This window comes from Vigna unguiculata, chromosome 9 (assembly GCF_004118075.2).
Source record: "Vigna unguiculata cultivar IT97K-499-35 chromosome 9, ASM411807v1, whole genome shotgun sequence".
NCBI lineage: Eukaryota > Viridiplantae > Streptophyta > Magnoliopsida > Fabales > Fabaceae > Vigna > Vigna unguiculata.
Window position 1 is genome coordinate 2,774,619 of NC_040287.1, and position 16,677 is coordinate 2,791,295.

The 16,677-nt window shown below is 30.2% G+C and overlaps 2 protein-coding genes across 2 annotated transcripts; one reads left to right on the forward strand and one right to left on the reverse strand.

Annotated features, from left to right (window-relative positions):
* Positions 1 to 5,072: 5,072 nt before the first annotated feature.
* Positions 5,073 to 8,685, reverse strand: LOC114164807 (putative receptor-like protein kinase At4g00960). Its single transcript, XM_028049576.1, has 8 exons — positions 8,617 to 8,685; positions 8,086 to 8,244; positions 7,883 to 7,948; positions 7,675 to 7,805; positions 7,144 to 7,357; positions 6,302 to 6,533; positions 5,633 to 5,783; positions 5,073 to 5,529 (listed from the first exon to the last, which is right to left on the reverse strand). The coding sequence occupies exons 1-8, from the start codon at positions 8,636 to 8,638 to the stop codon at positions 5,248 to 5,250; spliced, it is 1,257 nt and encodes a 418-aa protein (XP_027905377.1). The 5' UTR covers positions 8,639 to 8,685; the 3' UTR covers positions 5,073 to 5,247.
* Positions 8,686 to 12,651: 3,966 nt separating this feature from the next.
* On the forward strand, positions 12,652 to 14,209 carry LOC114196196 (probable xyloglucan endotransglucosylase/hydrolase protein 23). The gene is made up of 3 exons (XM_028086761.1): positions 12,652 to 13,020; positions 13,263 to 13,456; positions 13,576 to 14,209. The coding sequence occupies exons 1-3, from the start codon at positions 12,760 to 12,762 to the stop codon at positions 13,946 to 13,948; spliced, it is 828 nt and encodes a 275-aa protein (XP_027942562.1). The 5' UTR covers positions 12,652 to 12,759; the 3' UTR covers positions 13,949 to 14,209.
* Positions 14,210 to 16,677: the final 2,468 nt, after the last annotated feature.

Below are 16,677 nucleotides of genomic sequence, written 5' to 3' on the forward strand. Positions count from 1 at the left end.
GTTATGGATTTTCCAATTGCTTTTCCAGGGTAATTGAAAATTGAAATAGGAGGAGTAGATGAAGACCCGTCACCTACATCAACACTACGAGGAATCCTAGTCCTTCTTATTTCAACATGATCAGGATAATAAAATGAGGCAAATGTAGATATTTCCTCTACCAAGTAAGCTTCACAAATAGAGCCCTCCACCCTAGCTTTATTTTTTACTTTATGTTTTAGGGAGTGTAAGAACCTAAAAAAGAATATAAACATGAATCTTTTAAATTATTGAAGAAATATACAATAATTAATATATTAATAATAATTATAAGAATATTATTATTGTTATTTAAATACACCGGCTTGTTAAAATTAAAGAAAAAAAAACTGCTCTGCAACCTCTTATTTTCTTAACTAAGTAATAAATTTTTATTTATTTTTATCTTTTTGTTATACAAGAATCAAACCAAATTATAAAACATTTAGAACAAATTACAAATTGTTGAACCCATTGATTTTCTCTCTTATTAATGTTGAATGAAGAAATTATCTAAACTCGGTCTCACTCAATAAATAAACTTCATGTAATCATATTACCAAGTCAAATAAATTTCATACAAGACTAAATCGCTTGAGTTAGTGTCACTAATTTCCAATTCTTCAAACACATGGGTCGTGTTAGTTACTAATCAAGTTTTAGGTAAGTACATTTTTATTACTGATTTATAATTTCTATATTTTAACTTTACATGTGAACACGACTTGTTAAATTCTAACCACGTGATTACATTGGATGGTAGAACAAGTTTCCTTGCAATAATTAATATTATTTTGAAAAGTTTAAACCTTTACTCTTTAACATTGCTCCTCTATGATTACAAGTGCTATTATAAAACTGATAAATGGGCAAGGTCAAATTTATATATATATATATATATATATATATATATATATATATATATATATATATATATATATATATATATATATATATATATATATATATATATATATATATATATATGATTACTATGCAATTAAGAGAGTTAATGGACCACCTTTCACAAGTTGTAGAAAGAGGAAAGCTATGAACCCTTTGCTTGGTAGTTGAGTTTATCATTAAAAGTGTTTATTGTGTCTAAGTACTTAGGTTTTTAGATAAGTGATTAATTGCTAGGGATGTGAAATAGTTTTTGTTTTTTTGTTTAATTTGAATATAAAAAATTTAAAACTTTGGGTGAAAAATAATGAATCAAAAAATTATTGTATTGATTTCGAAAATTTGATATTTAGTGAATATTTTTGTTATCAAGGTCTTAGGGATTTTTTGGGTCGATGATTTTTCCTATTCTAGTGATAGTTTTAGTTTATATTTAAATCAAATAGAAAATATTAAAAAGAGCGTTAAAATAAATCAACACACTATAAAATATTAAATTATATAAAAGCATCACTTTATTTAACAACGAATATTATTAGGGAAAGGGTTTTTAAAATGTTTATATTTCCCCACATATAAAATATATTGGATGGATTACTGATTGAGAGTTATATGTTAAAGTTAATTAGTTATTAGTTATAGAAAAAAAATAGATCTCTTCCTTCCTAAGATTTTTCCATTTAACCCTTCGAATTCCCCTGTAATTATGATAAAGTTATTATCAGGATTTTATAAAAAGTTATAGTGATACTATTATTAAGGATTGAATTAATGTATCCATATTTTTAAGAATTACAAAATATGAAATAGTTAAAACAAATTAATTTATGCCTGAACTCATACTTAATCTATAAATTTTAAATAAACAAGATAATACATGAATAATACGAAAATTCTAATTTTGAATAAATACGTATTTGTTTGAAGCATATATGAAACTAATAATTTCATAATTCAATATAAAATTAGAATTTTTGTGTATTAAATAATCTTATTCTTTTATTAAGTGTTATGAGTTAATTAAATGTATTCCGTAAAAGAAATAATAGAAAATAAATTTGTTTAATCATGAATTTTTAGAAGTGCTAACAAGTTCAAAGTATAAATTTATGTGATTAATTAACAAAAAAATTGACAAACCTTTAAGAAGATTCAAAAAAATTTAAGTGTTAGACAATAAAAATCTTTTGTGATGCCTATAACATATAAATATTTGGTCGTAATGGATTCTTTTGTGATAATATTTGTGTGAAACTAGATTCTAAACAAAGACCAATTGTATTTCATATTGAATCACTTGAGTGTGAGGCCTTAAACAATTTTATCAATTTTTGCATAGTTTTGAAAGATTTTATGTACTTAATTTAGAGAAACATTATGTACTTATAAAGTCAAAATTTGGATAATCTAAATAGACTTGACGTACTTATAAGTCATAAATGATAATAAAAAATACTTATACACATTTAATTGTTTAAAGAAATCCTCTGCAATGCATTAAAGAACTAAACGTGACATAGGTTAGAAATAAACCATTATAAAAACTAGAATGTTCACGGTCTCTTGCTACCACTCACACAATATTGCCTTAGTTTGTAAAAAATATTTTAGAAAACTTTTATACAACTTTTAAAATAGGAGAATGAGTTTTTGAGAAAAAATCTTTTGATAAAGTTGACAAACTTTCTACTAGATTAATCTTTTATTTTTTAATGGTAATAAAAATATTACTTTTTTACCTTATTTAGTAGTTTGTCAAATTTTGATAAAAATGACTTTGTTAATGTGTCATTTTTATTTAAAATAACTCCCTTTAATCATCAACGTAAATGATTTGCCAATAATTTGAAAATATTGGAATCTTATCAAGGACATGCTATAATAATGTTATTTTTCTTTGCATGCAAATACAAATGGTGTAAAACCCTTATTATATTTTCTATGCTCCATAAAAACAATACAAGAAATTTTTAATTATAATGAAAATAAATTTGTCAATAAAATTTAATTGATTTAAAAATTTTAAAAGTTAAATTATCAAGGAATATTTTCATTAGTAATAAATCTGTCGGTAAGACTTGTTGGTAAATTAAAATTGTATTATCGATAAATATTTTCATCAATTATATATCCAACAATAAATTTTGTCATTAAATTTTATTGATAATTTATAATTTTTATTGTCGATGAATATTTCTAGTGATAAATTTGTTGGCAAAAAATGAGTGAAATTTTTTCACAAAGTTGGATGAGTTTTGTATATATTAAGAGGAGATAGATTAGGAGAGAAAAAAAAAGGAGGAGGAGAAGTTGAAGGTGATAACAGTCATGACAACACAGTGGAGGAGGTGGAGTTGGAGGGTGAAGAAGAGGAGGAGAAATCGGAACTCATGAACGCATCAAAGGACTAGGAGGGTGAATAGGAGGGGAGGAAGAGGAGGAGAGAGAAAGAAAAAGTAGAAAAAAAAGAAATAGGAAGAAGAAAAAGATCCGATCATCACATAGTTAAAATTTGTTGGTAATTACACTAGTGCACTTTAGGGCTTTTACATCGCAGTATATGCCTCGGTTCCTACGCACCCGCTGCATATAAACACGCGGTGGCATTTTTGTAATTAAAGTCATCTTTTATGCCTCGGTTGTCATTCTAACCGAGGCATATAGCTTAAAAAAATTTTGACCCCTCGCGTTGACCCACATTTTTTTTTATACTGAAGCAATATACCTCAGTTCTTTTTTAACCGAGGCAGTAGAAACCTTATGCTTCGGTTCAGCTGCTACCCGAGGCATATAACGAGACAATATGCCTCAGTTTCGAATAACCGAGGCAGTATCCCTTTGTAGGGTTAAAAAACCCCAATTTCTTCACTGTAGCAGCGGCGCACTCTTTTGTTAAATTCCAAACAGCACACAACCAACACAGCAGCGAAAACGTGCAGGCCTCCATCATCTTCAACCAACGTCCTGCACCTGTTCGCAACTCCATCACCGCACCATCATGCTGCACCTCGCATCAACCTCCATTGCATCTTTGCACCACCGCGCAGCAGCGAAAACTGTGAGCTCCCAGCCACCGTCGCACACCGCCACTACAGCACTTCACCGGATAACATGAACTAGGCACGACCACCACAGTTACCGCCGACGAGTCGGAGCTTTGAACGAAGGACGTGCACTAATGGCAGTGGCCCTGGGGTTCGTGCGGAAGCAGGCCGAGTTGCGGGGTTAGGGTCGATGTGTGCGTGAGAACAAAGTGGTTGGGCTGTCAAGAGGGATGGCGACGTCTCCAGCGTCGATTGGTGTCGCCGGCAAGCTAGCTGCGTGGTGGCGTGGTGAAGAAGAGATGGGGGCGTGCGGTGGCAGATTGGAGTTGTGGTGGTTTGAAGGGGAAAGGGGAAGAGGCTGCTGGAAGAAGAAGCTTTATTTTTTTAATTAGGTTTACCCATTAGGCCTCGGTTATGAGAAAACCGAGGCAGTAAATATTAAATATGCCTCGGGTTTGTAACCGAGGCATAAAGTACTACCTTTTTACCTCGGCCGTATATGCCTTGGTTGTGGACCCGAAGCCAAAAACTGAAAATAACCGCTGTCATTTCCCTTCCCTGCACCAGTGTTACCAATGAATTTGTAATTATTAATAAATTTTTTGATAATCATTTTACTAACTAATTTTTAAACATAAGTAAGTTGTCGATAAATTTGAATTATTGACAAATTTTTATTTTTTACCATCATATTATATTCTTTGATAATCAACTATTTTATGAAAAATATATATTTCTTTTAAAATATGTAAATGAATTACATACTAAACTTTCAAGATTAATAAAAAATAAATTTCTATAATTTAAATTTAGTATTATATAATAATCGCATTAAATTAAGGTATTTATCAAAAAAAATATTATTATTATTAAAAATATATCAATGTTTATAATAATTTAAAAATAATATATAAATATTTATATACTTATATACTAAACAAAATAAAAATACTAATAAAAAGCCTAAATAGTTATAGATTATGACCATTTTCCAATATAAAAGAATTATTAAGCCAACTACATAATGGAACTCAACTACTGTTGAATTCATCACAGTAGTAAAAGTAAACCTCTTATTTTATAGTTCTGAAAAGCTCATATAAACCATATCTATAGAAACTTAAGGAAATGAAATCTACACTATGAAGTTTTCTTTAAACTCTTCTCTCCTCTCCTTCTTTAAGATCTCATGGCCCTAATTATCCAACAAATCCAATAATTTTTTGTTTAGATTTGTGGCTATAGCCTTATATATGGGTAGGGAACACAGATTTCAGTGATGTTATATGGGAGATGTTAAACCCTTGTGTTCTTTCTCATCATCATCATCATTTCTTGCTCCTCGATCCAGAAATGCTGGCCTCATTGGTGTTGTCACCATTTCAATTTTGAATGTCAACAATGCCACAATCTCTGACATGGGAGGCCTCAAATGTGCATCAGGCTGCAGACATAAGAAAGCCACGTGTATTGCTTGCATAACATCCTTTTCTACCAATCCATGTTCTCGCAGCTTCGGATCTACAATGTCTAATATCCTTTCATTCTCGTACAGTTTCCATGCCTAGTATCATCAAATTAATTAATTTATGTTACATGCAGCACATAGAAAACAGATTGTGGTGCTAACAATAGAGAAACATGTATTTGGAAATGTTGGAACTTACATATTCAGGGAGGTACTGCATTTCTGATGCCAAAGTGTGGTCTGTGTTTTTCCTGCAACAGATTATCTCAAGCAAGAGAACTCCAAAACTATAGATATCTGCTTTTTCTGATAATTCCCCTCTAATGGCATATTCAGGAGCAGTGTAACCTCTGTCCAAAAAGTAAAAAAAAAAACAACAAAAATGACATTTATCAATGGAAATATCTTAGCTTAAGCTGTTTGGCAACTGAAGATGTTTCAAGTGACAAACAAAAGTTACAATACAATGATAGGAACATTTGTCAAACATCCTGTTTTCTTTAAAAAAAACTACAATAATCATTTTATACATAAAGTATAATAGCATTGATGTCGTAACAAAAGGAATTTAATGTTCATGTACTTCATCCAATCACCTCAAATAGTATCAGAGATGACGACTTTAATGATATGCTGCTAGATATGATGGTGTTGAAATGTGTGGAAACATTAAAAGTTCTCTGCAGAAAACACTGCTTTTGCAGACGGGTAGTTGGCAGCAATAAAATCATAATGATGGTGGAATTGCTCTGAACCATATGATGAACTAATAATGGTGTATAGCAATTTTTATTCAGTGAATACAGTGAAATATCATTCTATAATAATATAAGGATATCGTTTTGATTTGTTTCCATAAATGACATACAGTGTTCCAGCGAACTGTGTGCTAAGATAAGCTTGGTCTTCCGGGAAAAATCTTGCTAGCCCAAAGTCCCCAATCTTTGGCTGAAACTTGTCATCAAGAAGAATGTTGCTTGCTTTGATGTCTCGGTGAACAATTCTTTGGTGTGAATCCTCGTGAAGGTATTGTAGTCCTCTGGCTACTCCCAGAATAATTTGGAATCTAGTTCTCCAATTCAGAAATTGATCACTGTTTTCTGTATTCAAGAAGCAGGAAAAGAAAGAATTGTTCCATCAATACAATCCTAAGCTCCTTCAAACATTCATCAAACAGTGGTTTAGGTGTCCACTATATGAATATTCCACTACAGAAATAATTCTATATAAGAACTAGAATGAAAGTGATAGTTGATAATGATGATTAGACCAAAGTTTCTCAAGGTAAATGCTGATTAAAACACCCTAAATTAATGAGATTGAGCCTTGTAAATGCATTTTGACTAATTTAACTTGTGTTCTCTTATACCCTTCATTACTGTAAGTGTTACTCCCAAAGTTAGAATGAGATCTTTATTAGACTTAATTAAAATTCTGGTAGCTTATTCATCAATGTAGGTATTCATATATGGTGCAAAGTTGATAATATTAGAGAGAGTAAAATATGTTCATACATGTTTTATTATAATTTTACTATAAAAGTTGCTGTCATTGGTGAATTTGTACAAGTTTTGGAACTGCATTGTCCTTGTGTAGAACTATATTAAGACTTTTATGTGCACTAGAATGACAAATTTACCAGATAAAGTTTCACACCAGTAATTGTTCATAATTAAAAAGGACCAAAGAGGATTCAGAAAGAAAGGATACCATGAATAAAGAGGTCCAAACTTCTGTTTTTCATGTATTCATAGACAAGTATCCTTTGCGGTCCATCTATGCAGTATCCAAGAAGACGAACCAGATTTTTGTGTTGGATACTAGTGATTGTTCTCACCTCTACCAGAAATTCTTTTTCTCCCTGTTGAGACTTGTTGAGAGACAATTTCTTAACTGCAATCACTCTTCCATCTGCCAACTTTCCCTGACAAAACATAACTACAGGTTAAAGATGAACATATCGAGTTAGTCTTAAAGTTTATCTTTTTAAATTGGTATCATCTTCGATCCTTAACATTATGCTAGTTATGGGAATATCCAATCCTTAACATTTGTCTTATTTTTATTTTTTTTTTCTTTCTGGGGTGTTATGAATCCAGAGACACTTCATAGTTAATGTCATCTTACAAAATTCAATTTTTAACCAAATCCAATAGTATCCTGTGATCTGTGTAACCAATTCCATCATAAAAATAAAATTTTCTATTAAATCAAGATTCCTACTAGATATAATGTTTATACCTTGTAAACAGGTCCAAATCCACCACTTCCAAGAAAATTATCTGCATGGAAATTCATGGTTGCATTCTTCAATGTCTGGTAGTCAAAGCAGTTAATTGTCCTAAGGTTCCCACTAAAGAACTCCTTGGACCCTGTGTACATGTTGAAATCATTACCTTCAATATATACAAGATATTTGATTGACCATGCAATCCTCTTTTAGAGTTACCTGACTGTTGATTAGATGAAAATATCATCTTCATCATATCTGCTGATTCTATGTGTTTTCGAATCTCTAATCAAGCACAAACACAAACATTTATTCATAGGATAATCATAAACACGAATAGTAAACAAATTGCAAGGTCTCAAAGATTTTGACATTAGTGTTGTGGTTTCACTTATGATGATTTTTCTCATCTCTCAAACTACCTTTCTGTTCTGTCATACCCTGTGGTGACCGTTTGATACGCTTCCGAAGTACAAGTACGTAAAAAAAAATCAACACTATGGCTAGCACAACAATTCCTCCTAGGAAGTAAAACAATGTTCCTCCAGATTTGTGCTCTGGCTTGGTAGAAGGTGAAGCTTCTGTTGCAATCAATCACAAACTTTATTAAAGATCACATGATTCATGATCTATGTTCAAGACTTGGTAAAATGAAAGAAGATACATCTAAGAAGTTCTACCAAAACCTTATTTGAAGTAGTTACAATGTTCAGTTTTGTTCAAATTTATGAAATTAGTTGGTGCCCATTTAACAATTTACTGGGTCATGTCATGTGGTTTTCAAATTGATTCAATTCAATGCTACTAAATATTCCTGAAGCATTCTAGTTTTGATGGGTGATCAAAATGTATGTATGCTCAAGTTATGATGCATGAATTTGCAATATTGCTATAACAAAAACAAGTTTGACCCACTGTGGCAATTGTGCAGACACAAATTGAGAAAACGAAACCTTGGAGTATTCTGGGAGACATTCTTGGAGAAAGAAAGGAAGCTTTCTGTGGTTCAATTTCAACCTCACCTCACAGCCATGAAGTAGACATTGGCAAAAAATATGAATGAAAGTCAACAACAATAGCACTGGCAACAACCACTAATTTCTGGCATTAATTTTTTCTTGCTTTGTGTTATTTTATTTATTAATTTGTACTTTATGTTGAGAAAACAGAAAGAGATTGACACTTCAAATATGTGACAGAAGAAGGGAGAAGTATTCAAAGAATGTCCCATAGAATAGATCGAAAACAAGGCGAAAGTGATTCATTCGGCCAGAAATATGCCAATGATTGGTTACATAGGACTCTTGAACACATGTTTTTTAATATATTTTTTACAAGAGTTGAAAAAAAATTAGAATACCTCAGAAGAACATAAACAACTTTGAGACTTACCCCAAGTTTCATTTGAAGCCCAACAAGTTTAAAACATCCTCTGTTTTTGACTCTTGTGACATTACAAAGGACACACAATTGAAGGTGTAACAAACAATTACATTCACTGTGGTTGAACTGTCTCTTCCACTAAGAACAAAAGTTAAGTCTATAAAAAGGACTCATACTAACATTATCAAGTAGTACAATTTTTCTCATGACAACTTTATGTTTCTTCTATGTTAATTAAATTAAATGAAGGAATATGGCGATAAAAACAAGTAGCACATTGTTGGAGTAATCTACACCTCATGAAATTCAAGCCATCACTTAAAATCTAAATATATCTAATGGTTGGAAATATTCTAGCCACAATTTAAATATTTTCATTTTTAAAATGATAAAAAAAAATGTATTTCCTTAACGCAATTTCGGAATTTCAAAAATAAGAATTGAAATTTGAATATACTAAACCAAAGAAGAGATAGGAACAGAAAGTCACACCCTCCAAGAAAACTTCCATCATTTGAAAATAAACATGTTTTAAAAATAATGCATGGAGCTAATAGAAGAAATCTCACTTGTGCAATGAAAGACACCGAGATTTCACTGTAAATCATCTTTAATTGTTTACGTAAAATAACATGGTTGGTTATTTTTCATTTCATGAGATTGCAGTGAATATTTAATATTAACAATACATAGTAACTTATCTTTTAAAGTATATATACATATATAATATGGGATTTTCATTTTTGCTTGGAATAGAGTGCACGTCTTTTTTTACGAAAAAGTATATAATATATACTTTGAAACTTGGAATCATGATAAGTCCAGCAGAGGTGTTGCTTCTTTTGTTATGGAGGCATTATTCTTATGAAAGTGACACCTTAGTTTGTAAAAAAATGATAAATAATGTTGGAATCAAATTTAAATTTAAGTCTTTGATGAAAAATTATTATTTATATGAAAAACTAGACCCAAAATGATTGAAGAAGAATAACTTCATCTTGGTGGTGGAAAGTGATTGATTGCTTTTGATTTGTTACATGTACACAATCATTCTAGACAGCATTTTATCCCATGCCTAATCCCTAATCCTTATATATAAATGCATGCATTCTTTGATCGTTACAACAATAATTGCACCATATTTAAACCTAATCTACACACCAAAGATAAACACTAACCACAGTTTTAAAATGACCCTTCACCAAACACCCTTTGGAACCAACATTGCGTCACTTTCTCAAAAAGCAAGTATATATATTATTCTTATAGTTTTATGCTATTACAAAAATTTAAGCTTTTATTTGTGTAAACAAAGTTTGATGCAATATCTATGATTATTTGTTAGCACTAACGTGTTAGCGTAATAATTAACACACAATTATCGGTTAAATTAAATAGATAAAAAAAGTTGATAGCTGCAATTAAGATGAACACAATCAGAGTTGAAAAAATAATGAGTTGAAAGGAACCAATGTGCATGGTGTACTGTGGTTGTCATCCAATTAATCTGCAAAACCGAGTGGTCTAAATGAAAGACACTGATTTTGATGTCTGATGCGAAACATGAATGAATAATTTCAGACTCTTTCTCTTTAACTAAAATTTCAGACTGAATTTTATTAAGGTGTTGATGGAATAGGTGACCCCAAGTTTGTTTATGGTGGGGAATCCCTAATTAATTTTATGTAAATCCATGCAATTCGAATAGGCTCACACTGCATTAAGTCCAGATTAGGGTTAGCTATTATACAATCTTATTCAGCTGTGATGAATGGTGACGAATCACAGCCAGCTTTAGATGAAAGCAACACTTGACCAGTGTAAGACCTATATTTTGGAACAAAGCATTCATAATATTTAAACGCAAAGAACTTTAATATAAAATATTAAGAGTTAAATATGTTTTTGGTACTCGAGTTTCAGTGAAATTTGGAATTAGTGTTACTTTAACACTTTTGACTAATTTAGTCATTCATCTTTAAAAATGTGTGAACTTAGTCATTTTAATCCAATTTTGTTAAGTTTACCTGATGTTTCAAGCACATTTCATGATAGTATTTGAATTATTTACATCGTTTGACATATTTTCGCTTCAATGTTAACTCAAATATTATCATAAAATGAGTTTAAAATGTTAAATAAATTTAACAAAATTTACTAAGAAGGACTAAATTCTCGCATTTCTATAAATGAATGACTAAATTGGTATAAAATTTCGAAGAGAGATTAATTCCAAAATTCACTTAAACTCAAACCTTAAGGAACCAAAAACGTATTTAACTCAAATTAATTACATAAATCACAAATACTAATATAAGACTTAATGTATCCCACACATTCCTCTCAATCAAGCTGTCATTTATTTTACCATTTCACACACTGCACACATCACTCTCTTAATCCATATAATAACAATAATCCATATAAACTTAAAAAAATTTAAGTTCTATTTTTATTAATATTAAACTATTTTTACAATGCTATTTATAAATATAATATATCTGCATATACATAGATATAAATCAAATATATATATATATATATATATATATATATATATATTTTAAAAATTTTACAATTAAATAAAATTTGTTAATCTATAGTAATACGTTTTTAAAAATATTTCTTAACAATAGAAAAATCAATTCGATATTGTAGAACTAAATTTTCATCGATTTTTTGACAGAAGGTAACATAAACACAATTAGTTCCAGCAGCTGAAATTCTTACCTTAAGAAACAGTCGTGTTTGGTAAATAAAAATGGCGTTTTTTAATTGTTTTCAAAAAGACTAATACTTTTCAGAAAAAAATAAAAAATAACAATAGATATGCAATTGTATCTTTTGAAGATAGAAATTAGTTTGTTTAAAGTTTTTGTTAGGAAAATCTGAAGCCATAGAAAACACGAGTGCAATTGAGTTTTAGGATATGATTATAGAAAAGGATACATACATAGTCTCCAACTACATAAAAAAACAATGATGTTTATCAGAATAGGTTGTATAGGGTATGGGGAGGAGGTAGTAATAATAGATTGATTCATGAAACAATTGACTGTGGAGAAGATTATTATTGTTATTATACATAACAACAAAAGATTAGACAGCAGCCAATTTGATTTGATGCATGAAGCCATTTCTGATTTGATGTTTGGATATTGAAAACCAATAGTTATAACCTCATACAACCACACACAAATAACATATTAACAATTAGTTAAAAAGTGAGAACCTAAATTGATGAGACTGCACTTGGATATTATCCCTCCTTAGCTGTCATGGTCCCATCTCTCACCTTGCCAAGTCAACCAACAATACCATTTCTTCACAATTTTTATCTCTCCATAATTAACATATTATAAACTTTATTAATTAAACATTGTTTAATTAGCTTTAAAAAAACAAAAAATTACCCAAGTAATAATATCATATATAATCAACATATTTGGCTAATACATAAAAAGAACAACACTATAATCATCTACCATTGAAGTTAGATGATTTTCCTTTTCTCACAACCACTTCCTCCACTTTCAAATCCAATCACCCTTTACATTAATAATTGCTTCTTATCAACACTCTTGGCCTCTATAAATACCTTCAAAACTTGACTTTCATGCACCACTTTCACCAAATACTTCTCTTGGCATATCTATTTTTCCCTCTCAAAAACTAACCAATTAACGATCATCATCACCACCACTTTGGTTGAGATGAAAAATATTGGGTTTCTTGCGGTGGTGGTAGCCACCTTTGTGGTGGCAGCCACCGCCGGTAGCTTCCTCCAAGACTTTGAATTAACATGGGGTGGTGGTCGTGCCAAAATCCTTGAAAATGGAAACCTTCTTACTCTCTCCCTAGACAAGGCTTCTGGCTCTGGCTTTCGTTCCAAAAATGAATACTTGTTTGGAAAAATCGACATGCAGCTCAAACTCGTGCCTGGAAATTCAGCTGGCACTGTCACAGCCTATTATGTAAGTTATTCATTCACTCCAATCCAACTGGTTCAGCCTTTCATGGTTTTGTTTTGAACACAGAAAAAATTTGCACTCTCTTGTGCAGATAAACACATCAATCAAACATTAAAGAAATTAGAACGTGGCAGTGCATGATAACATGAAGCAATAATTAGTGTGATGGAATTAATGTAGGAAAGTTGTTTAGCATGAAATGTTGTGAAACAAAAATAAATGGTGTTGCTTTGTGATTGATGCAGCTATCTTCTCTGGGACCTACTCATGATGAAATAGACTTCGAATTTTTGGGCAACTTGAGTGGTGATCCTTACACTCTTCACACCAACGTATTCAGCCAAGGCAAAGGGAATAGAGAACAACAGTTCCATCTCTGGTTTGACCCCACCAAGTACTTTCACACATACTCGGTCCAATGGAATCCTGCAAGCATCATGTAAGAAAACAAAACCAGTAAAAATGCAGTTTTTTCTTGTAAATTTTTCATCTTTCACACATCAATTTGGCTATTTACTCATAAAAAATTAACCTTTTCTCTCTGATTTCATGTAACAGATTTTCTGTGGATGGAACACCAATAAGGGAGTTCAGGAATTTGGAGACAAAGGGTGTTCCATTCCCCAAGAACCAACCCATGAGAATATACTCAAGCTTGTGGGATGCTGAGGATTGGGCCACGAGAGGTGGGCTTGTGAAAACGGATTGGAGCCAGGCCCCATTCACGGCCTCATACAGAAACTTCAATGCAGAAGCTTGTGTTTGGTCTTCTTCAGGTTCTTCTTCATGTTCTTCCTCCTCTGGCCAATCACTGGATGCCACGGGGCAAGCCAAGCTTCGTTTGGTTCAGAAGAACTACATGGTTTACAACTACTGCACTGATATCAGACGTTTTCCACAAGGGCTCCCTCCAGAATGTTCCTCTGCATGAGGATCAACATCAACATCATCAGAATCAATCAACCAAAGTTGCATATATATTACGTAAATGCATGTTATGTTAATTCCTTTTCTTGTATGAAGCTAAAACTATGATTGTTGGACTGTGCTTTGTTGAGCACTCCATTGTTTGTGACAGATAAACTGTGTAAAATCATATTCATGGCACTGTGTGATGTGCTGTAATTGTAAACTATGCCGATTAATAAATTTGCCAGAGGGTTAAAAAGTTCATGCAACTCTTCTTATTCAATTGGCTTCGCATAAAGTGCATGATACAAAATATAGTAATCTACAGCTTCATGCCTTTTCTCATTCTTTGGATAATTTAATTAGTGTACGACCTGTATTTATCCAATTTTTTTAATTCAAAGAATTATAATAATTATATTAATGAAGGTCTCATATAACCTTTATATATAGATGATAGAAATTCCCTCTTTGCCAAAACTATTATTGAAAAAAAAAACAAAGGTTTTTCATTGGAAAAAATATATATTTAATTAAAAAAATTACCAATACTTATCTTTGTTTCTATTTTAAATGTTTGAATAAAAGATTTCATTGTTTTTTTTTTAAATAAATGGGTATAAAAGTATATACGTTAAATGGAAAAGAATAAATTTTTGCTTTATAACTTATTTATAATATTGTATAAGTATGTATTAATATTATCTCTTAATTTTTTTTCGATAACAAACTAGATTATTTAATACTTTAAAGTAAGTTTCCCATTTTTGTAGATCCTCAAGAAAATGTAAAGTAATGAATACTACAGCACTAGATGTACCTTAGGTCATGTCACTTTTTTTTTCTTTTTCATTCCCATTCTTTCTCATTTAAAATATATTTTCAAATAGATTATTCTAGAATATATAATTGGGAAAGCTTTTTAGATTTATTCCAAAACTGAATTTTTTTAGTGTAAATAATATAATAGAATCCTGAGAATGGATAAGAAGAAAAGGGGTAGGTGATTACTACTATAGCACAAACTCTTCACCCTTTTGAACTTTAATTCCTTTCCATTTTAGAATCAATCTTCAGAAAGAGGGCATAATTGGAATAACAAAAATAAACCAAAAGCTCTGAACCATCACCCTCACTCTTTTAACACATAAAACACCAACAAGTGGAGGTCCCAAAACAGAGCCATGATATTCACGCAAAAAATAGAAAAAATAAATAAATAAAGTTGCGTAACCGGGTGAAAATAAAAATAAAAAAAAATCCTCTATTCTTTATTATTAATGGGAGTATCTTTAATAATATATTATTCAGCATATTCTTCTATATTTATTATTATTGTGGAGATGAGCATGCCTAGAAGGACGTTCTTGCGGAATATGGTGAAGTGTGGTCTCACAGGCTCCGATAATAACAATGCTTTTAACAGTAATAAAATTATTCATTAAATAAGGTGTTGAATTGTTTATAGATATATGATAGAACTGAAATTAAATTAATAGAAGTATTGTAATAATTGAATAAATATACAAAGTAACATTAAAAGTATAATATTATAATTCTATGATATCGAAAACTAAAATAAAACATAAATTTATAGGTTTTTAATATTTAAAATGCATATAAAACTTAAAGCAAATATTTAATGCATATTTATATATAAATGTGGTAATAGAGATTATGGTATCTTCTTTGTCTTGTTTAGTGAAAATTTATCCAAAATAATATGTTTTTCCTAGTTTTTTATTAGACATCTATTATCATTTTGTCATAATCAGATAAAGTTATTATATAAATTTATATGAAACATGACTTGAATTTAAATTTTTGTTTAAATCAGTTACTTCTCATGAATTTGTCACTAACTTGAATTTGGTGTCTATTTTTCGGAACAAATTTCATCATTAGTTTAATTCCATTTCTAGTTTTAACTTTCATTGCCAATTCCATTGTTAATTCATATTGTCACAATTTTTTAATAATTTTGTTCACTTATTACAATTACTTTCCTTTACTTTCTTAATTTGAGTCATATTTTGACTGTGTTTTCTTTTTCAAATTATTTATTTTCTTGATTTGAGACATATATTTAGCACGTGGTTATCTTTTTCATATTATATATTCTTGATTTGAGTCATATATTTAAAATGTGTTTTCTTGAACATTTTAAGATCTTTTATAGAAGTGTCCTTTCAACTTGATACTTGTTTAATAATTTACATTTTAAAATCTTCATGTTAAGTATGTAAGTGAATATGAGTGAACCTTCCTTTCTTAAATAATTAAGGAGAAGAGACTTGTGAGGATAATATTTTTTTGGGGTAAAGTACGATTTTAGACTCTAAACTTTGATCCAAAATTAAAATTTGTCTTTATCTGAAATTTCGATATATTTTGTTTCCTAAATTTTAAGAATGAATGAATATAGTCCTTTTAATCCAATTAGGTTAACTTTTTTTATTTTACGTGTCTGGAACGCGTTTCATGATAATATTTGAGTTGTTTACACCATTTAACAAATTCTCGATTCAATATCTGTTGGGAAATACAGTCGATTCAATATCTGCTGGAAAATACGCTCGATACCTAAAAAAAGTTAACGTAATTGAATTAAAATAACTACAATCATTCATTTTTAAAGTTTAGAGATTAGAATATATTGAAATTTTAAACAGGAATGAATTTCAATTTTGGATCAAAGTTTAGAAACTAAAAATATACTTAATCTTTTTTTTTTCTTCTAATTTTATGTTT

Excerpts from the sequence above, each read along its gene's own strand:
- LOC114164807 (XM_028049576.1), bottom strand. The coding sequence starts at position 8,638 with ATGTCTCCCAGAATACTCCAAG. Across the intron at positions 7,806-7,882 it reads TTCATCTAATCAACAGTCAG|GGTCCAAGGAGTTCTTTAGT; the intron begins GTAACTCTAAAA and ends ACATGTACACAG. Across the intron at positions 6,534-7,143 it reads TTTGGACCTCTTTATTCATG|AAAACAGTGATCAATTTCTG; the intron begins GTATCCTTTCTT and ends TCTTGAATACAG.
- LOC114196196 (XM_028086761.1), top strand. The coding sequence starts at position 12,760 with ATGAAAAATATTGGGTTTCTTGCGGTGGTGGTAGCCACCTTTGTGGTG. Across the intron at positions 13,021-13,262 it reads GCACTGTCACAGCCTATTAT|CTATCTTCTCTGGGACCTAC; the intron begins GTAAGTTATTCA and ends TGATTGATGCAG. Across the intron at positions 13,457-13,575 it reads TGGAATCCTGCAAGCATCAT|ATTTTCTGTGGATGGAACAC; the intron begins GTAAGAAAACAA and ends TTCATGTAACAG.